This window comes from Erythrolamprus reginae, chromosome 2 (genome assembly GCF_031021105.1).
Source record: "Erythrolamprus reginae isolate rEryReg1 chromosome 2, rEryReg1.hap1, whole genome shotgun sequence".
NCBI lineage: Eukaryota > Metazoa > Chordata > Lepidosauria > Squamata > Dipsadidae > Erythrolamprus > Erythrolamprus reginae.
The window spans coordinates 96,961,620-96,984,461 of record NC_091951.1 but is presented as its reverse complement, the minus strand read 5'-3'; the positions used below and the strand labels follow the sequence as shown (position 1 = coordinate 96,984,461).

Sequence of the window (22,842 nt, the reverse complement as noted above, 5' to 3'; positions counted from 1 at the left end):
CATTGCCTAAAAGGAATAATCAAGGCCCTTAAAACAGAACTAAGATTTATAAAGTGAGTCTATTTGATCAAGGTTAGGTTGCATATGATCCCCTCCGTTCTAACAGCTTTTAATGGGTTTTTCTTGACTAGGACTGATTAAGCTTTAAAGATTTGTCTATGGATAAGATGAGAAGCAGAGAGTTTTGTAATAGTTTTAGAGACGATATTAATATTTCTATAACTTTCCCCTTTTCTCCTTCCTTGCCTTCTTTCCCTCTTGGCATTTTTTTCTTTGATCGTTTCTTTCTTTTAGATTTTCCTTAGTTTCTGTTAGTTTTTCATCTTTGTAATTTTCAGTTTCAATTTAAAAAAATATATAAAATGAAATATGTAGATGCAAGTGGGTTGCAAAGAAATTGTGTTGAAATACCAACTATCTTTGATAGTTTTTAGCATGCCTGGTTATTCATGCATTTTGAAGCTATTGGATAAGTGGATAAGGTTGGCAAGACAGGCTGAGAAGGGCTAGGCTGAGGTTCAAAGGGAGAAAATGAAGTCATAACATTAGTTCCGACTGAAAATATTTTTTTTTCTATACCTGTACTGGCAAACCATTCGCAGGGATGTTCAGGCCGTTGGGTATTCGGCAGATCACATGAATCTTCTGTATACTGAGATAGCAATCTGCACCAGCCACTGACACAGAAATGTTCATGCAGCCTGCAAGAGCATCCAGTCCCGTATGCTGTGCAGAGAAATGTAAAATACTTGATTATGTCTAAGGATCAATTCTGCTCATTAGCATTTTCTACTGGATTTATATCTCAGTTCCATCCAGTGTCCCAAATAATCCTGCGCTGAATTCCACATGCACATTTCTTAATCCAAAAGAAACAACTGGTGTAAATTCTCAAAGTACTTTAACTCCCTGCTTCTGTTTGCTTGTTTTGTAAGTGAGGCATTTCCTCACAATTATTTCCCCTTAATATCCATCCCTTGGAGGACTATAAACTACAGTTCTTTCACATTTTCTTTAATTGGTTAGTCTCGGCAATGTACATTAGGGGCTTCGCAGGTATCAAAAATAAACCCAAAAAAGTGCTTCCAATCTCAGAGTTCCTCTCTGTCTTCTCTAAAGCAGCCAAACCTTTTCCAGGCTGTCTCATTGAACTTTAATGACCATGCTTAAAGCAGCAGCACCTTTTTTTCAGGCTTACACACACATACACACATGTGTCTGAAAAGTCAGGGATGCTCTGTTCATCCAAGCCTGGAATATGTCTTCCAATTAATTTTTGAAAGGTGCCGCGTTCTAATTGTATTTACGTGCCAATTTCTACACCATGAATTGACTTGAATTTGAGTTAATACAGTATATACTTACATGAAAGCATGCGTATGTCAATAATGAAATATTAGAGATGATTATTGGCTACATGAACAGAAACTTTCATATTCATGCAGATGAACATTTACTGTATTTTTAGGAGGATAAAACACACTTTTTACCCCCCCCCCAAAAGAGGGCGAAAACTTGGGTGCATCTTATACACTGAATGTAGCCCACCCCACCCTTTATCCTCTACCTCCCAGCAATTTACCTCTTCGCAGCAAATAGCACAGAGCCTGATTAGCACAAGCAACTGATCATTAGCTTCTCGGCCAGCAGCTGGCTGAGGTTGCAGCCAGGCCCACATGCTAAAATGAAAGTGAAACTAAAACTGTAAGAAGGCAAATTGCTGGGAGGGAGAGGCAGAGGCAGAATTTTATTTTCTTGTGCTAATCTGTTGCTGAAGCTGGATGCAAGGAGGTAAGTCAATAACTATAAATGTCTATAGAATGGTTTTTTTTAATGTTTTTAAATTATTAGATTTGTCTTGAATTGTTTTATTGTTGTTGTGAGCCGCCCCGAGTCTGCGGAGAGGGGCGGCATACAAATCTAATAAATAAATAAATAAATAAATAAATAAATAAATAAAATAAATGTTCAAATTATTATACTTTTTAATTAGATTTTTAAAAGACTGCTTTATTATTGTTCTAGACAACTTAACAAAAATGAAGCTTTTTAAAATAAATCCTTGATCTGAAAAAACCCAGTGCTATTTTATCTTCTTTTAAATAGGAGATAACAAAGTATACTTCCAGAAAGCCACATCAATTTTAAAAGCTTCTGAACAAGTATAATCTGAAATGTAACAGGGTCCTGCTTAGTATTAAGATAAGGCAGCTGAGTTAACCCTTGATTTAATCATGTTTGAAGTAGTTCTATTTGTAGTATTCCTTGTGTAGGTCTAAGGTCACATTGTTGGGCAAGCCAAATGCGTTCTTAACCACGCAAGGATGCTTTGTCACCTTATGCTATTAGCATAAGTTAGCATGAGTTTTGAACTCTAGGCTTTGCAACCCCGGAGCTCCTGGTAGGCCTCAAGGCCTGGGAAAAATTCTGGCCTGCGGAAATTCTAGCTTGTAGCAAAATGTAACAGGAGTGCATTTGCGGACACCTCAAATCTTACTGCCAAAACCTCCCTAGATTTGCCCTTGCATTTTGCAACATCATGAATGCTTATTGTTCTGTGTGCATGAATGACTGCATTATGTAAATAGCAAAAGTTGCATAGATATAACGTTCCTATAAGAAAGCGGGCTGGGAAGAAGTTTTGATTTGACTGATGAAATTGCTTGATGGGATTGTAGGACTGTATTGAAGGATTGTTTGGAGACTTTTGATGCATTCGCTCTTGGAATAAAGTTGGCTTCTTCCTCTCCTACAATGGTCTCTGCTTATCTTTGAAACTCTATCCCGATGCAACATCTACGGTATTTAAATAATTGGGAGGAGTTGTGTGGCTACATTTAACTGCAGGAACGAGAGCACACAGCAAACAGTGTATATTATCTGTATAGTTTGCTGGGAGCAAATTACTGGGAGGCAGAGGCAGAATTTTTTCCCCCTTGTTTTCCTCTTCAAAACCTAAGGTGCTTCTTATACTCCAGTGCATCTTATACTCTGAAAAATATGGAAAATGACTTAACCAGCCTAGGCCAAATTACTGGTGCTACAATGTTCATGCAAGTGAACCATTCAAGCAGACTAAGTTGCATATGTCTTAACAGATTTGAATTAGCTCTCATTCTACCAAGGCAGCAGAAGCTTCCTTGCTAAATTTCTTGGACAGGGAAGCCCCGTACTTACAGAGATCTCAATCTTGTCCTCTCCTTGTGGGAGCCTATATAAGTGACCTTCAGAGTCAAAGGGATCAATGACTGGCTTAGGGTAGTAGCGGATATGAAATGTCTTCTTTCCCAGAACTCCATCCATCAAAACATTCAGGTTCCCGTGAATGTTTCCCATTTTATTTTCAGATGGATAATCAGGACTTTGACACACCAACCTATCGGTGGACAGTGGCCTTTCACAAACCTGAAATGACAAAAATCAGAACCTTTTCATCTGGCTTTGTTTCATCAAATTAATTCATGCCAATATACCAGCTCATGCAGGTGTTCAATTGTTTGAGCGAACGTATACAAAATGAAAAAGACCATAAAAGGAACTGCTATAGCAGTGTTTCTCAACCTTGGCAGTTTGAAGATGTGTGGACTTCAACTCCCAGAATTCCCCAGCCAGCGTTGAAGTCCACACATCTTCAAACTGCTAAGGTTGAGAAACACTGCACTATAGGAAGGCGTTCAGAGCTTGAGAATATACCTGAATGTGAAAAATGGCGGCATATACATCCTCTAGAACAGATTAAAGGAAAATTGTGTAACATAGAATTTTCTTTCCACTTTCCTTTTGGCTGAGTGAATTTGCCACCATCCTTGAAGCAGTTATATAGTTACACTGGAAAGTTTAAAGGATTGAAAGGAGGCAATTAAAACCATAATGTAAATTTGCCAAGAGAGAGAGAAAAAAATAAGCCTTATATTTCATTCAAATATGTCGTTGCTACTTAGACTTATAGAATCACCAAGCTGGAAGAAACCTAAAAGGATATTTAATACAGTTTCTATTCAGTGATGCATCTCTGAAAAATGATTATCTAGTCTCTGAAGGAAGGAGATTTCAGTGAAGGAGAACTATTTACCTCTTTCCTATACAATGATGGAAGCCCTAATTGTTTAGATTATTTGATAATGGTTATTGTAAAGAAAAAAACATAGCATTTACAATGTTTACAAACTGATTTGTATAAGTATATAAGAATGAGATGCACTCTTTTTAATAGTATCCTGTACTTTGGTAACTCCTTGGATGTGTGATTCTTTTCAATTTTGTGATATGGATTTTGTCCCTCATATAATGGATGAAAATAATTTCAACCTTCTTAGAGAAGATTTTCTTCAATGTATCCTCTCTTCAACTGTGAATTCTCTTTTGAATTTAAGTATGAATCACAGAGTCATAGAATGGGAGGATTGAAGGTGCGTGTATATTGCACATATAATTGTAGAATTGCAGAATTAAAAAGAAGCATTGTCCATCAAAGTTTTTGAAACAACCAAGTAATAGCAGGATTTCTATAGTACAAAGCTATTCCATTTCCATGTCCAATTCGGTTCTTTTCTCCTATACCAGAAGATTCGTAATGTAACACAAAGAATGTTTCAACAATATTCAGTGAGTCTATTATCTGCTGAACAGATTAATCAATTTCCAGCACTTTAACACTACAGAATAAGGTCAATCATTTTATGAGTAGAATAAAAGCTAATTCACATGAAGTAAAAAAAAAATTAGAAGCAGGTACAAAGATGAAAATAAAGATGAAATCAAGCTAAACACAGATGGGGGAAAAGTAATAAAAAAAGAGAAATGACAAAATAATTGTACTAAAAATTGAACAACTTTTAAAAGAAATGTTAAAGATAAAACCAAAAGCCATCTATACATGGGGTGTCAGCTAAAACAAGATAGACTTCCAAGTCCTTAAAAATTATTTAAGGATCACCTTTATCTTGTACCTTAAGACATATACCAACATGTACTCAAAGCTGGAGGAAAACATTTTCTTGAACAACTTGCTCTTTTCCTAATCACTTTCTGAGTGAAATTGCTGATATCTCTGCACACCTTGAACTCTAGATAGTTCAGAGTAAGTGAGGGGGAAAAGCTGTGTCAACTTTGCATCTTCCAGTAGCTCGAGAACAAGTCCCTGCAAGTGGAATCAGGTTCAACTTCTCTAGCTCATCCCTTGTTTTGAGACGGTTCGGATTCTTCATTATGCAGGGTGTCTATGTACCCAAAGAAAAAAAAGGGCAAGGGAGATGACATGAAGCGAAGCTTGCTTTCATAGTCATTCTTTCATACCATGCTAATCTCGAGGTTCGACTACTGCAATGCTCTCTACATGGGGCTTCCTTTGAAAAGTGTTTGGAAACTTCAGATCGTGCAGAATGCGGCTGCGAGAGCTATTGTGGGGCTTCCTAGATCTGCCCACGTTTTGCCAACACTCCGCAGCCTGCACTGGTTGCCGATCAGTTTCTAGTCACAATTCAAAGTGTTGGTAATGACTTATAAAGCCCTACATGGCATCGGACCAGAATACCTCCGGAACCACCTGCTGCACGAATTCCAGCGGCCAATCAGGTCCCACAGAGTTGGCCTTCTCCGGGTCCTGTCGACTAAACAACACTGTTTGGTGGGACCCAGGGAAAGAGCCTTCTCTGTGGCGGCCCCGGGCCTCTGGAACCAACTCCCCCTGGAGATTCGAATTGCCCCTACCCTTTCCGCCTTCCACAAGATGTTGAAGACCTATCTATGTCGCCAGGCATGGGGGGAATAACTATCTCTTCCCCCACCACCACCTTTTTTCCTGACTGTAATATATGAGAATGGTGTGATTGTGCAGTAATGATTGCTTTTAATATCTATGGGTTTTAAATCTCATTTTTTAACTCTATTGGATTTGTATTCTATGTATTATATTGTTCTTGTTGTGAGCCGACCAGAGTCCTCGGAGAGGGGCAGCATACAAATCTAATAAATCTTAATCTTAAATCTTAATCTCAAACTGAATTAGAATGGGCAACTAAGTCTCCAGCCATACTGGATGGAGAATTCTGTGAATTGGTCCACACCTCACAATTGTTGGGGTTGAGAAAGACTGGTCAAGACCGATTTTCTCCCTATGTATATTACAATTTCTTAAGGTACAAAAGTACAGATTCTTCACCAATTAATCTCTGGGCCATGTTACTACTGAAAGAGCCTGCTAAGCCATTTTCTAACTTTTCTACATGTAAGGGAATTCTTTATTCTCAAAATGTAATAATGACTATGGTGAAGAAAGTCTTGAATGCTATATAGCAGTGATGGCGAACCTTTTTTCCCTCAATTGCTGAAAGAGCGTGTGGGTGTGTGCTATTGCGCATGTGTGAGTGCCCACACGCATAATTCAGTGCCTCGGGAGGGCAAAAACAGCTTCCCTTGCCTCCTGGAGGCCCCTGGAGGCAGGAAACAGCCTGTTTCCCAACTTCTGGTGGACCCAGTAGGCTTGTGTTTTGCCCTCCCCAGGCTCCAAAGGCTTCCCTGGAGCCAGGGGAGAGTAAAAACGCCATCCCCCATCCCTCCGGAGGCTCTGTGCAAGGCCAAAAATCAGCTAGCCAGCACACAAATGCATATTGGGGCTGAGCTAGAGCAACAGCTCATATGCCAGCAGACATGGCTCGGGATGCCACTGGTGGCATCCGTGCTGTAGGTTCGCCATCACCGCTATATAGAATGCTAGCTTCTCATAGCAGTTTTTATATGCAATGCAACTCAAAGCAGCACATTAATTCAAGCAATTTGCCATGAAATCCACAGGGAGTCACTTGTGAGTAAATTGCTAAAGTCATCATGAATAAATATCTACCATTCTCTTTTGCTTTTTCTCTCTCCTCTGAAAATACTCACTTTAGCTTTGCTTTGTACTCCAGCAGCCTCAAATTGCAGCCTGGTGTTATATACTGAATCCAAATTGGCACCATAAATGTAGATATTGGAGCCCCTGCAAGGAAGTGGAAGGATACAAAAGCAAAGAAGTTCCATTTGAAGAGTCCTGCAGCTGCATGTCAGTGATACAAATATTATCCATGAGAAACTGTAATCCAGTATCTAGTTTCCAGCATTGCAGGCCAGTCAGAAGTTCCTACCTTGCTAAAAAAAAATCAGATGCATTCCTAACTGACTTTACTAGAAATTACTTTGGTACAAAGGATAGAGCTGTGGGGAAAACTCTTCTTAATTCCATTGGATGAGACAGCTGCAGTGAAATCTTATCAATTTTTATTATCCATAAATGTTTATAAAACCGCAGTCTTAAAAGATTCAGGACACTAGAAACTTAAACGAACAGAGCGCTACATGATTCACAAAACATTAAGATATGGAAACACAAGAAGGAAAAAGGATATGCAGCTCAGTAGAAAACAATTTAATATTCAAAGGAAGTACAGTAATTAAATAGCCTAGATTATTTGTGTGGATATTTTTTTAAATAATCCATAATAAATATCTGGATGCATTTATTTATTAAATTTCCCAATATGTGAGAGTTTTGCACTTTCTGTAATATACACTTATTATACAGGTGGTCTTTATAACTCACATAAGTCTTCTCAATATATACTTTTAAATATAAATGTATACATCCCACTATGGTTTTTTTCTGTATGCAAGTTCCCTAAATATACACCCTTTTTAAAAGTATCTTTTACAGGTGTATGGGAAGATTAGGACAGCCCTTCAGAAATCTGGGTGCATGAGAAAAAGGAGACTCACTCAAAACTACAGTTGGGAGTAATGTCATATATCTGGGGGTCTTCTCGATACTGGAATGGCTGAGGAGAATGAAATCGCTCTTCATCTATTATCAGAAGCACAGATGCATTGGTCAAGTCTCTTGAAGGTGGGGTGGTACAAATTACGGCCTCCTCTCTCTGGCTAGGAAGAAGGGTGGAAAAAAGCATGACAGAACTCTTCTTACCAATAGATCTTTTAGCAGTTTCCTCTGCATCAGACTTTTCCAGAATACCCCTTTCCACATGTCCTAAGACTGCCCGTTCAGAATTCCCAGAAAAAGCAGCTATAAAAACATCCAGCTGGGATCTCTGAGAGTTACTATTCTAATATACATCTGGAGGCACTGTGTTAGAGAATACAGTGATACCTCGTCATACAAACTTTTCGAGATACAAACCCGGGGCTTAAGATTTTTTTGCCTCTTCTTCCAAACTATTTTCACCTTACAAACCCAAGCCACCACCACTGGGACGCCCCGCCTCTGGACTTCTGTTGCCAGCAAAGCGCCCGTTTTTGCACTGCTGGGATTCCCCTGAGGCTCCCCTCCATGGGAAACACCACCTCCGGACTTCCGTGTTTTTGCGATGCTGCAGGGGAATCCCAGCAGCGCAAAAACGGGCGCTTTGGCTGGCAAAAGGGGTGAGTTTTGGGCTTGCACGCATTAATCGCTTTTCCATTGATTCCTATGGGAAACATTGTTTCGTTTTACAAACTTTTCAGCTTACAAACCTCATCCCGGAACTAATTAAGTTCGTAAGACGAGGTATCACTGTATTGTTCTTCATTGCCTCTTTATTGTTCTTCATTCAACTTTAAGAATGTAATGGACATCCCATGATCCACTGGGTCATCGTTTCAGAGATACTTCTTTATGGAAAGAGGGGGGGGGGGAATTAAAATTAGCCGAGTAAGTTTAATGGTATTTGTGGGGATGCAGTGGTTAAAGTGCAGTAGTGATCACTGGTTGCCAGCAGTTTAGAAAATCGAATCTCAACAGGCTCAAGGTTAACGCAGCCTTCCATCCTTCCGAAGTCAGTAAAATGAGGACCCAGATTGTTGGGGGCAATATATGACGCCCTAAACTGCTTAGAGAGGGCTGTAAAGCACTGTGAAGTGGTATATAAATGTAAGCAATCTGATGAAGCAATGGCAATTAGAACTTATACATCGTTTCACAGTGTTTTTACAGCCCTTTCTAAGCGGTTTACAGAGTCAGGATATTACCCCCAACAATCTGGATCCTCATTTTACCGACCTCAGAAGGATGGAAGGCTGAGTCAACCTTGAGTCAGTGAAAATTGAACTGCTGACAGCTGGCAGTCAGCAGAAATAGCCTAGATTAATCACTGTGACATCCTGGTTCTGAATATTTGAGAGCTCAGTTAAGAATATTGGTGAACTTGTCTTGTCCTATAATACCATGTCATGTAGGAAGCATTCTACATATTTCTATCTAACTAGTGCGGTGGTAGGCAAAGTTGGCTCGTCTATGGCATATGGACTTCAACTCCCAGAATTTCTGAGCTAGCATGATTGATTCAAGAATTCTGGGAGCTGAAGTCCACAAGTCATAGAAGAGCCAATTTTGCCTACACCTGAACAAATGTAACAGTATTAGAGGGCATTACCCAATAAACTTTGGCAACAGGATAGAATTTAGAAAGCTGTACTAATTGGTAAACTAGCATGAAGAGGCATGCCTTGAAAAGCTGCCTTATCCTCACTGCCTAGGAATGCAAGTTCAGACTGTTATCTTCATGACAGTAGCAAGACCCACATTCTTTAGTATATATAATTCTCTTGGTATCCAAAGGAAATGCATGCCTTTATTCTCCAGTTGTGCTGGATTCACTCAAGGATAAACTCATTTAGACTTTCACATGATTATAGAATAGGAACAGTTACTCTATTGCAATAATATGAAGGGGTAATTTACAGGCTATCTGTGCCCTTGATAAGATAATCTCTATATGTAAATATAATTGGTTTTTTGGTACCTTTGAGAAGCTACTGTCTGCGTTTTTCCCACAATTAGGCTAGGCAAGTGTTTATGAAAGAATGAATTGATCTGTGCCCCCCCCCCCCATCCCAAAAACTAGGCTATGTTCGTAGAATACAATCTGATGAAATCTTATAAAGATTTGGTTGCCTGAAGACCATTTGGTCTCCTAGCTTTGACTGTTAAGAACTTGGCAATCATTATATCTCTTTGCTAGTTTAATAATGAAACCCCTACTTGGATAAGTTTTTATTTTTGTTTTGTTTTCTCTATCTTGTTTCAACTCCATAGATCTAGTTTTTCGTTCATCATGGCTGCATCATTAAGGCAACACCCCAATTGTATGAAACATTCTGAGTAATAATTGATTGCTAATTGGTATGAATGATTACTTCCTCACTGCAAGAAACACTGTGCTTTCCTACCAGAAACTGAGATTATGACTTATTTGGAAAGAATGAGAAATGTAGGAGCAGTCATTACATTATAAATATAAAAATCCAGAAAAGAGCATACTATTTTATCATTAGATGCTAGATAATTTTAAAGATATTTCAAAGTTAAATACTGTCCACATTTAGGTATTCAAAAACTGCAGCAATGTACTTTAGCTATTTCCTTTCTTGGGATAATATAAATGCAGTTTTGAGAGTAAAGAACCCTGATCACTATTGCCACAAATTACCCAGCATAGACAATATCTTGATTAGGGTTTCCATACCTGGGTTACAAGAATCATTAGATTAAACATTACATGCAAGTAAAGATTCTTTTATGCACTTCCTGGGACCATCTGATGCTGGTCCACCCCCCCCCCACCCCCCAGATCAAGTAGGGATGCTCTAACCATGAAGAGCAAGTGTTTCTAACCTTGAAGGTCCCAATGAATTGCCAAGTAGTTTTTCTAGGCCCAGAATATTTGCAAAAAGATGCCATATCTATCAGTTTTTATAATTCATACCTAATATCTCATAGCCTTTCAATTCTGTTTTTATACACTGACGCAAGAAGAGAGCATTCTGTTTGTCATACCTTTTCTCATTGTCCACAGGACAATCTAGATTATTAATCATCACTTTCCTTGTGCCTCCCACAAAAAGGCTTTGTCCTCGGATAAAGATCTCTGTTCCTCCAGCCATTGGACCATAGGCAGGGTGAATGGAAGTTATGTTTGGCAGCTGTTGATGATGAATAGATTAAATAGTAACACAATGCTCATTGCTTTGATGTAACCAAATATTTATCTGATTACAATATTATTATTAAAACCACTGAATATACCTAATACTCATAGAACACTAAATCTTCTGCATATGTCCAATTATGGTTTATAATCAAGAAGTTATAGTTTGAGCATTTTGGATAAAATTGGAGGCAAACGCAGATATTCTGTAATGCCAACACCCACCACTCCCAGTCTAACCGACATTATGGGAATGATAGCTTAACAAATTATGCTAAACAAATAATTCCCTCAACATGGTCAAACTATTTACTAAGTCTGCACTACTATTACTACTAGTTTTTTTCTCATCATTCCTATCACCCATTTCCTCCCACTTATGACTGTATGACTGTTACTTGTTGCTTGTATTCTTAAGATTTTTATTTTATGTATTGTTTCCTAGTTGCTTATTTGACTCCTATGACAATCATTAAGTGTTGAACCTCATGATTCTTGACAAATATATCTTTTTCTTTTATGTACACTGAGAGCATATACACCAAAGACAAATTCCTTGTGTGTCCAATCACACTTGACCAATAAAGAATTCTATTATTCTATAATCTTGTGGCCAAAAATTCCATCTATTTTTTTTCTACACTGACCTTTATCTGCATCTCCTACCGGGCTTAACACTATCCATTGCTAGATATCAGTGCTTATCAGAAAGTATTTATTATATCAACGGCAATTCATTGTAAGAAAATTAGCAGATACTCAAGGAGTAACTATATTAAACTCACCATAAATGTAAAACCACTGAGGATTGAGGAGCCAGTAATATAAAATGGGCTTCTTGCATTCTCTATAATGGTCAGATTAATCTGTTGTGGTTCCATGATCTTCTCAATTCCCTTTGGTGACAAGTTGCAAACAAGAACTTCAGCAAAATCCTTCCACTTTGGCACCTGGGTATACCTGGAAAACAGGTATTGTGAAGAAAGGACAAGGAAAATACTGATTATGATAACCTACTGCAATCCAAGGATTCCACAGCAGCAAGCAATAATACCCTTTTCATAAATCATGTACTATTAATTAGTAACTAATCTTGAGCTTAGTTTAAGATTACTATAGTAATTTTGGAATGATGTGCTCTGATTAGGTAGTAGAAATAATGGAAAAGTTGCCTGATTCCATTCCTAGCTGGTACCAGGAATGTGCCAGGAATTTAACTCTTGTGGAAAGAAACAACTTCACAGAACATTAAAGCCTTACTGCAGGAATGGATAGTATTGGGGGAGAGGGATAGTAATCCAGTTTAATGTGATGTCTCAAGGGTCACATACCAAATGTAGGCTGAGCCAGAAGAAAACTCAAGCACCCCTGTGTGTCAGTGCACAGCATATACCTCCTAGTTGATGGGTTTTAAGAAGTAGTGTGGAGATGCTATATTATACAGCATAAAATGAGCACATCTGGAGTAAAATTGAGTTGTGGCTGCATGTGCAGCATTTTGTCCAAAATATATCAAAACTAACCAGTACTATTCTTTATGATTATCCCCGATTGACCTCTCCAGGTTCCTAAGAGGTCAGTAAGGGGCGTACATAAGTGCACTAGCCTACCTTTCATCCCCTGTCCAATTGTCTCTCCTTACCTCATATATCATATATCTTTTCTTCCTTTCATATATCTTCTCCTCTACTTTTATATCTTTTCTTTATATATAATACTTCATGTCTATCCTCTTCAATATGTGTTGTGTATTGGACAAAATAAATGAATGAATGAATGATTGATTGATTAACGGGATTCTGCATACGAGATGGGTATGACCAAAGCTGGTAACTTAGTCTATATGAAAAACCCTTGACTGTCCAAAGCCGTAGCAGATAGTGGGGCTGAATCTTTATGGTCCTATCTCAGTGATGGCGATCCTTTTTTTCCTTGGGTGCCGAAAGTGTGTGGGCGTGCACTATTGTGCATGCGCAAGTGTCCACACCCATAATTCAATGCCTGGAGAAGGCAGCCTTCTGGAGGCTGGAAACGGTTTGTTTTCCAACTTCTGGTGGGCCCACTAGGCTCATGTTTCACCCTCCCCAGGCTCTGAAGGCTTCCCTGGAGCTGAGGGAAGGTAAAGACACCTCCCTCCATCCCCTTGGAGGCTCTCTGGAAGCCCAAAACACCCTCATGGAGCCTCTATGCAAGCCAAAAAACAGCTGGCCCGCACACACATGCGCGTTGGAGCTGATATAGGGCAACAGCTGGCGTGCCAGCAGATATGGCTCCGCGTGCCACCTGTGGCACCCGTGCCATAGGTTCGCAATCACTGGCTTATCTAGTGACAGCTCTGGCTTATAGATATTGTGATTTGAATTGTAACAGGAGATTACGGTGATCTCATTTTACAATTCCAGGAGGGAGGGAGGTTTTCTGTGAAAGTAAGAAAAAATAAAGCTGTAATAGATCTAAATGAAGGTAGTTTGATCTTCTAGAGTGAAACTGATAAATTTGTTTGTTTGTTTGTTTATTTATTTAATTAATTAATTAATTTATAGATTTAGATTTATTGGATTTATATGCCGCCCCTCTCCGTGGACTCGGGGCGGCTAACAACAGTGACAAAAACAGCATGTAGAAATCCAATACTAAAACAGCTAAAAACCCTTGTTATAAACCGAATCATACATACAAACATACCATGCATAAATTGTAGAGGCAGGAAAGTAAGGAATAATAGAATTTGTGAGACCATAAAGCAGACAAAGTAATAGAAAATGAAGAAGCCAAAGTGCTCTGGGATTTTAGCATTCAAACAGAGAAGCATCTGCCACATAACACCCCAGCAACAGATGTAGTGTTGATAAGAAAGACCAAAAAAGTCTAGAGAGTAGATGTTGCAATGCCTGGAGATAGAAGAATAGAAGATAAAATAAATAAGAAAATAAAACATTAGAGAAAAATCACAAAATACAAAGACCTGCAAACAGAAACAGAACGACTGTAGCAAAAGAAAGCAAGGATAGTACCGAACAACATCATTCCAAACAACACCATTCCAAAATAATGCAGTCTAGGAGAAAATACCCTATTAAATAACATAATTGGATGACTAGGGTCCATGACCCTATGCCTCATATCAGCAGCTGTGCTGTGTAATAGAGTGGCTGATAATGACATTCCATAGTTCTCTCATACATTTCATATTCCCCTCTCATTAGGTCAACTTTGCAGTAGCATTTCATTAATTCCAGATTCTCTTATCTTAACCAGGTATATTTTGTTCCAGGGGCCCACTTATCATCCAATTGTTCTGGTTCCTCAAAATCTGACATAGATTTTGTTAATCTGGGCAATATCTATGCTAGCATGACTCTCCTATTTCATGTTACTCTTAGTTTGAGATAAGTATTAAGGGGTCTTTGCCCAAGGATCCCTATCGGATAAGGAATTCTTGTGGCAGTAATGTGAATATAAAACAAGAAACCAATGATGGGATAGGCTTGTATGCCTTCTTTCAAAAGGGATAATATGAACCTAAGTACAATATGTAGAGTTTTAGTGGGGCGGATCCATAGCTTTGAGGTTGTGGGCATGTTTGATACGTGAAACCATTATCAGCCAAGACTTACATGGAGCAATAGTCTTTTTAAAGAAAGAATAGCTTCAACCATTATGCTCTGCTCCAGGCTGTTCAGTTTTCTATTGCCAGCATAGATCTCAAATGTTTTAAAAACTTTGAATTGGTCGACTACTTTATATAATCAACAAACAACCCTATTGATTATTTACAAATTTGATAATTCCTATTATATCTGTGCTGGGATGGAAGTTCATCACTGCTATTCCTACCATGGTCCTATGTTTTTCACTGGAAAAGATGGAAACTGTGTCAATTGTAGAACATTAGAGACCTAGACCTGAAGATGGGACTATTTCAGAAATTTCACCATCTGCTAGTGTGAATCTAAGTCCTTTAACTGTGAAAATTTATTTTCAGCTCTTAGAAATTTTCAACTGAAAGGTGCATAATGTCATTCATTTAATCTCTAAAGCTAAATGGGTTTACAGCTTGTTAAGTTTTTGAAGAAAAATATTTTTGGAAATTCCAAACATACTTTTCAGATTCATAATCTCAGTTGCATAGAACAGTCTAATATTTACAGGACATCAATCAAATGTTCTCAGCCAACCTCATGGCATCGTGAGATACAAAAATACATATATTGTTTTTTTAAAAAAATATTGCAGGTCAATACTTGCTATGGTAAAAATGTACTGGGTTATAGAACAGTAATCTTTAACAATTCTTTACACTTTTAGCGAACAGTAGAAACTGCTACTCATTTCCGCTCTGGGAAAATTGCCAGTGTGTAACCTCTGACACACGGAAATGTCTCCTGGCCTGATTTCCACATGAGGACTATAAGGCTGCTCTGGCACTGCAACATTAAACTTGTGACTTCAACTCACAGCTTCTCCCAGGCAGAAATGTTTAAGAGAATGAATTTCAGAAAATTCTTTTTCCTAATCCCAATTTTGCTTTTTATATTATGCGAACATAAACAGATAAAAATGAGAAAAATTGCATATTTGTTTTTAAAAATGCATCCTTCAAGGTGCATGTATTTATTCTTTGGAAATGTTTTCCTTCATAACTGAAAGAGTACAGATATACTGGAAGAGACAATGAGAAGAAAGTGCATAAGACCGTCTCCTGCCGCATACCTCCCAGGGACCGATTAGAGCCCACAGAGTTGGCCTTCTCTGGGTCCCGTTGACTAAGCAGTGTCGGTTGGCAGGCCCATGTGAGAGCCTTCTATGTGGAATCAACTAACGCCCCCCACGAGGTCCATACTTCCCCCACCCTACTGGCTTTCCAAAAGGCCTTTAAGACCTGGCCTTGCCAGCAGGTCATGAAATCGACATCTTACTCCAGCCTAGATATGATTCAATTGGAATGTTTGATAGTATGATTGTTGTAGTATATTGAAGGGTTTTTAAATAGCATTTTAAATTTTGTATTTCAATTATTTATATTGTATTTACTCTGCTGTAAGCCGACCTGAGTCCCATAGGATTGGGCGGCACATAAATTTAATAAATAAATAAATAAATAAAGATAGATAGATAGATAGATAGATAGATAGATATAGATAGAAAGAAAGAAAGAAAGAAAGAAAGAAAGAAAGAAAGAAAGAAAGAAAAGAAAAAGATGCAAGATCCAAACTTGACTGTAAAAAATACAACTTTAGTAATCGAGTTGTCGAAGCGTGGAACTCATTACTGGACTCTGTAGTGTCATCCCCAAACCCTCAACATTTTACCCTTACCATAGATTATCCATGGTCGACCTCTCCAGATTCCTAAGAGGTCAGTAAGAGGTGTACATAAGTGCACCAGCGTGTCTTTCAAACCCTGTCCTACTGCCTCTCCGATATTTCTTAATATATCTTTTCTTCTATTCCTATATCTTTGCTTCTATTCTTTCATTGATATATTTTATTCCTATATTTTTTCTTCTATTCTTTCTTTGATATATTTTACTATGAGTATATCCTCTGCAACCTTCATTATGTTTTGGACAAAATAAATAAATAAAATACGTTGACTGAAGGGAGCTGTATGCAACGTTCCTCCTCCCAAAGCAAAAGGAGAAGGAGATAGGTTGGGCTGAGAATGACTGGCTCAAATTTTACTAATAAACTTCAATGGCTGAAGGGGGAGCTGAAACCTGGGTCTCCCTGGTCCTGGCTGGACATCTTCAATGACTGTACTGTGATTTATATAAGCCATGGTGGTACAGTGGTTAGAATACTTGGTACAGTGGTTAGAATAATTTCTATCACCCATTTCCTCCCATGTTGACTGTATGACTGTAACTTGTTGCTTATATCCTAAGATTTTTATTAAGATTGCTTCTTCATTGCTTATTTGACCCCTATGACACTCATTAAGTGTCGTACCACATGATTCTTGACAAATGTATATTTTTCTTTATGTACATTGAGAGCATCTGCATCAAGACAAATTCCTTGTGTGTCCAATCATACTTGGCCAATAAAAATTCTATTCTATTCTATTCTATTCTACAGTACTACAGGCTAATGTTGCTGACTTCCGACTGCCAGCAGTTCAGCAGTTCATATCCCACTGGCTCAGGTTTGACTTATCATTTCATCCTTCCAAGCAGTGTTCCCTCTAATTTTTGGGGGGGATGGGCGGAAAAGTATAGTGTCTGAGCGGCAGTCCCTTTGGGACTGGGCGGCACAGAAAAAATAAATTAAATAAATAAATAAATAAACAAACAAACAAACAAAAAACCCACCCTGTTTTGCTTCAGAGAATTTCAAAATAAAATACTGTACTGTGTGTCTATAACAGTGAGCTCATAATAGGGCAACTCTATCAATATCAAAATGCCACTTAAATAGTTGAGCTAGTTTCAAACTAGATTTTGATTTTCTTTCTCTCTTCCTTACTCCCATTTTTTTTCTTTCTCTTTTCCTTCCTCTCTTTTTTCTATCTGTTTCTCTCTCTTCCTCTCTCTCTCCTTCCCTCTCACTCTTTCCCTCTCGGCTTCTGGGCAGGTTTGGAAAACTCTGAGTTGATGATGAATTTTAAGTGAGCGATTGCTCACTGCTCAGCTTAGAGGGAACTATGCTTCCAAGGTCTGTAAAATGAGGACTTCAGATTGTTTGGGTCAATATGCTGACTCTGTAAACTCTTAGAGGGCTGTGAAATGGTATATAGGTCTAGGTTCTATTACTATTCCTATGCCATATTGATTTTCTTGTTAGCTTTTACAGTATATTCTATACTCTTCGGTGCACTCGATGAGATCCTGCATGTTTTACATTAATACATTTAGGGGGGAAAACAGTTATGTTTTATTGATGCTGCGCTTCCTATCTAATTGCTTGGGGAATTATGAAGAAAACAAGACACAGACCCAATAAAAGCCCATTAAAACTTAGTGGCTGCAAAATGGTCATAATCAGTGGAAAGACAGACTTACACCTTCAGGGCAGATCTGTACAACTCTGCCTCTTCTAGCACCTGTCCTTTTAGGCAGAGAATCCAGGGGCTTTATTTTGTCAAGGGAAATAAGGCAAAACTTCTCATAGCCATGGTAACATTCTAGCAGATACGTATTATGGCACAAGCTGCTCTGCTCTGACCACCGAGCCTGGGTGTCCACAAGGAAAAGCCAGTGATAACACACATAACCCCATCGTCATGCAAACGGTGCAACTTCTGCACTAGCATCAGACATCAAGATGAAAGCGCATAATTTGATGTCACTATGCACATGTTATCATTATGTGGTTTGCCATGCTACCAGGGGTGAAATGTTCCCGGGTCAGGCGGGGCGCTCGGTCATCGTAGAACCAGTAGCACTCGCAATGCGAGGCTTCCCCTACCTGCCCAGCTGCCGCCATTTGGGTTCGTTTATCCTCTGCGCATGCATAACTCATTCTGTGAATGCCCAAAGGGTGAAAGAAATGGCAGCATCCATGCAAATGGGGGAAGCCTCGTGCTGCAATCATTACTGGCTCTATGATGACCGATCGGCTCACCCAAACCGGTAGCATTTAGAAACATAGAAACATAGAAGATTGATGGCAGAAAAAGACCTCATGCTCCATCTAATCCAGTGTTTCCCAACCTTGGCAACTTGAAGATATCTGGACTTCAACTCCCAGAATTCCCCAGCCAGCATTCCCTGGCTGGGGAATTCTGGGAGTTGAAGTCCAATATCTTCAAGTTGCCAAGGTTGGGAAACACTGATCTAGTCTGCCCTTAGACTATTTCCTGTATTTTATCTTAGGATGGATATATATTTATCCCAGGCATGTTTACATTCAATTACTGTGGATTTAACAACCACGTCTGCTGGATGTTTGTGCCAAGCATCTACTACTCTTTCAATAAAATATTTTCTCACGTTGCTTCTGATCTTTCCCCCAACTAACCTCATATTGTGCCCCCTTGTTCTTGTGTTCACTTTCCTATTAAAAACACTTCCCTCCTGAACCTTATATATTTAAATGTTTCGATCATGTCCCCCCTTTCTCTTCTGTCTTCCAGACTATAAAGATTGAGTTCATTAAGTCTTTCCTGATAAGTTTTATGCTTAAGACCTTCCACTATTTTTGTAGCCTGCCCTTGGACCCATTTTTTCATCCCTACACAGTACCAAACTCTACACTGTCCCACTGACAAGCCCTGTGACAGACGCTCCTTGGGGAAATGATCCAGAAATTTTAGAAAAGGTAAATGTGGATTCCCTGGATTCATTTCCCTCCGGCCAAGCAAAAAAGCTGTATAATTGGCAAACAATGCCCATCTCCATGTTTTATTCACCCCCACTTTCCCATATATGTATGCATGAAGTTAACCTGAAGAAATTCTTTTGTGACTGTTGATGTATGAGCATATCCATGAGACAGAGTTGGGCGGAAACCAAGTTGCGAGAGAGAAGGGAGACAGACTTTCTTCTTACCGGTTTGCTAAGCTCTCTTCAAATATCACGGAGCAGGTCCTCTCTCCTACTGTAATGAAGTAGTCCCCAGGGCTTGAGTGTGAGCCAGCAGTGCCAGAGAAATACGGGCGAGACTGAAACCCCCTGCCACAGAGAGTCAGCTTGGTGCTACCATACAGAGGTGCGTTTCTGGGATGAAACTGGGAAAGCAGATAATAATTATCATCAAGATTCAGAATCAGAATAGAGCTGGAAGGGACCTTGGAAGTCTACTGATCCAGCCTCCTGCTCAAGCAGGAGATGCTATATACCATTTCAGGCAAGTGACTGTCTAGTCTTTTCTTAAAAACCTCCAGTGAGGAAGCACCCACAACTTCTGAAGGCAATTTGTTCCACTGGTCAATTATCCTCACTGGTTTTCTTCTACTCTCGTCATAATTGAGCCCTTGCATCTTGGACATAAACTGTTTCAATTCCTACCCTCAAAATGTTGCTCTATAGCAGTGTTTCCCAACCTTGGCAACTTGAAGATATCTGGACTTCAACTCCCAGAATTCCTCAGCCAGCGAATGCTGGCTGGGGAATTCTGGGAGTTGAAGTCCAGATATCTTCAAGTTGCCAAGGTTGGGAAACACTGCTATAGAGCACCGCACACCAAGACAACTAGACACAAGAACAGTTTTTTCCCCAAATGCCATCACTCTGCTAGACAAATAATTCCCGCAATTATTCCCGCAATGTCAAACTATTTACTAAGTCTGCACTACTATTACTACTAGTTTTTTCTCATCGTTCCTATCATCCATCTCCTCCTACTTATGACTGTATGACTGTAACTTGTTGCTTGTATCCTTAAGATTTTTATTAACATTGATTGTTTCCTGATTGCTTATTTGACCCCTCTGACAATCAAGTGTTGTGCCTCATGATTCTTGACAAATGTATATTTTTTTATGTACACTAGAGAGCATGTGCACCAAAGACAAATTCCTTCTGTGTCCAATCACACTTGGCCAATAAAGAATTCTATTCTAGTTAAGGACCAGAGCAGGAACAGACCTAAATTCCCACTATCTTCTACTGAAATGTTAAATATTATGCCTCAAACTCAGTTAGAAGCAGCAGTCAAAAGGGCAGACGCTTTTCTGTAACAGAGAGAATGTCCAGGGGAAATGACAAACTTTCTCCATGTATACTCTGTCTACCCCGTTGTTGCGAAAGCTAGATTATGATGCAATTCATTGGAAGAAACTGTCCTTATCACTTGCAATGGGGTATGCTTGTATAACTAAAACAAAGTAAAACCAGAAAGATTCAAGTTGATACAGATAAAAATTGTGACCTATCCTAGGTCATTTTCATGACACCTACGCATTTTTAAAGGCACGCTAGTATCAATGCTGCTGATCAAATCAGCAAGAAATGACTATGTAAAGGGACTGCTGATTAGTCACGAAACAGACTTTAAACAAATATATTTCTGTCCTGTTCAGACTGCTGCACATGCATGAGTGCTGTACTGCAGGCCACTGAAGCTGACTGTAGATCTGAAGGTCAGCAGTTCAAATCTCATCACCAGCTCAAGGTTGACTCAGCCTTCCATCCTTCCGAGGTGGGTAAAATGAGGACCCGGATTGTGGGGGCAATAGCCTAGCTCTGTTTTTAAAAAATGCTATTGCTAACATGTTGTAAGCCGCCCTGAGTCTAAGGAGAAGGGCGGCATAAAAATTGAATAAATAAATTTAAAAAATAAATAAATGAGTATCAACATAGCCCCGCCTGAATTTGAATTCTTTTGCTATATATTCAACCTAGAACTAAGGAGAAATTTCCTGACAGTTAGAGCAATTAATCAGTGGAACAACTTGCCTCCAGAAGTTATGAATGCTCCAACACTGGACGATTTTAAGAAGATGTTGGATAACCATTTGTCGGAAATGATATAGGATTCCTGCCTAAACAAGGGGTTGGACTAAAAGACCTCCAAGGTTCTTTCCAAATCTGTTGTCCTGTTCTCTTCTATTAAAAATAAAAACTAAATTTGATTCTATATAAAACACTCTTTGTCTTTACTTTTATATAACAAAGTTAGCTGTACAAAGGAACAGAAAGTACAAATCGTGTAACAGTTTTCTTTTGACCGTTTTACTTTAAGAAACATTTTACTTTAAGAAATATTCAAGCGATCTAGGCATTTCAGTGGTTTCCTGTATTGCACAGTTTAAATAATTTAGCCAATAAGCCCTTCGCAATTACTATACAGTATATGGTATGTGAAGGTGAAAGTTTACTTGATTAACGTTTGTTTGGATAAAAATAAATAAACTACAGAAAAGCTACTTGAAACTGACTGGCGAAAGATGTATCGATGCTACAATATTTTGGTGCACAGTATCTCTCTCTGTTCAGGCAAAGTAAAGATTGCCTAGTTTCAAATAGCCACTGAGCCTTTAAAAAAAATTTTTTTTGCACTTGGAAAGCCAGCAACTAAGAGAACAATTATTTCCTACTGCCTGCCAAGAAAAAGTCAACACCAAGAGTCATTCATTTTTATGACTGCAATCGATTGGCAGCAATGATAATTTCTTATGTAATAGGCAAGTCATACCAGCTTTTAAAAGATGCAAAGATTATGAATGTAACTTCAGGTTCAGCAGGGAGCTGGCCAAGTTTGTAGATGAAAATATATTATTCAAATGTCAAAGAACACATCTGATTATGAAAACTTCCAAAAAAAGTTCCATTTAAACTAGTATAAAGAATACTGATTTCATAAATGCACTGACGTGTCTGTAAATACCGAGGAAAAAGATTTTGGAAGTCAACGTGGATTTTGTAACGAAGATGTCAATTTCATGTGTAGCTAGTGATGGGCTACCAAAATTTTTATTACCACACTGTGGGTGTGGCTTATGCATTTTGTTTCAACATCTTTCAGTACAAATTGGGTGCTCTGGGGTGGAGCTCCAAATTTTGCTACTGGAACTGCGTTCCTGACCGTTCCCGTAGGAGCCCATCACTGTGTGTAGCTGTTGCACACACAAAAAAAAAGCAATTTCACATCCCTAATCATTAGGAAAAAAGTTTGAAAAAAGAAAAGTCAGCACCATCATGGCCTGGTACAGAAATCTATGGTATGTTTATATCTGAGATACTGTATACAGTTCCAAAGGTAGCTGTTGAAAAACAATGCGAAGGAGCTGGAAAAAGTGCAGAATGACTGTTTCTCTTAAGAGGAGAGATTAAAGGATTTGGGATTCTTTAGAAAAACATGGGCTGAGTGGGAACATAACTGAAATTATACACTACTTACAACATTAAGATCATTACATTGGCTTACATTGGATTTCATACCTTACTGTTGGAAAACAACCAGACAGACAAGAAGGAGGGATCAAGCAAGGAATTAGTCTTGAGTCA

At 38.8% G+C, this 22,842-nt stretch overlaps 1 protein-coding gene across 1 annotated transcript in view; it reads right to left on the bottom strand.

Moving 5' to 3' along the window:
• The window catches only part of MST1R (macrophage stimulating 1 receptor), an 89,991-nt gene that overhangs the window by 32,200 nt on the left and 34,949 nt on the right, over nt 1-22,842 (bottom strand). Inside the window, exons 6-12 of the mRNA XM_070738847.1 lie at nt 19,444-19,622; nt 11,738-11,912; nt 10,802-10,947; nt 7,750-7,911; nt 6,883-6,976; nt 3,178-3,405; nt 580-726 (exon numbers count right to left, since the gene is read on the bottom strand). Of these exons, the coding sequence (XP_070594948.1) occupies nt 580-726; nt 3,178-3,405; nt 6,883-6,976; nt 7,750-7,911; nt 10,802-10,947; nt 11,738-11,912; nt 19,444-19,622 (1,131 nt within the window). The remainder of the gene's footprint in view (nt 1-579; nt 727-3,177; nt 3,406-6,882; nt 6,977-7,749; nt 7,912-10,801; nt 10,948-11,737; nt 11,913-19,443; nt 19,623-22,842) is intronic.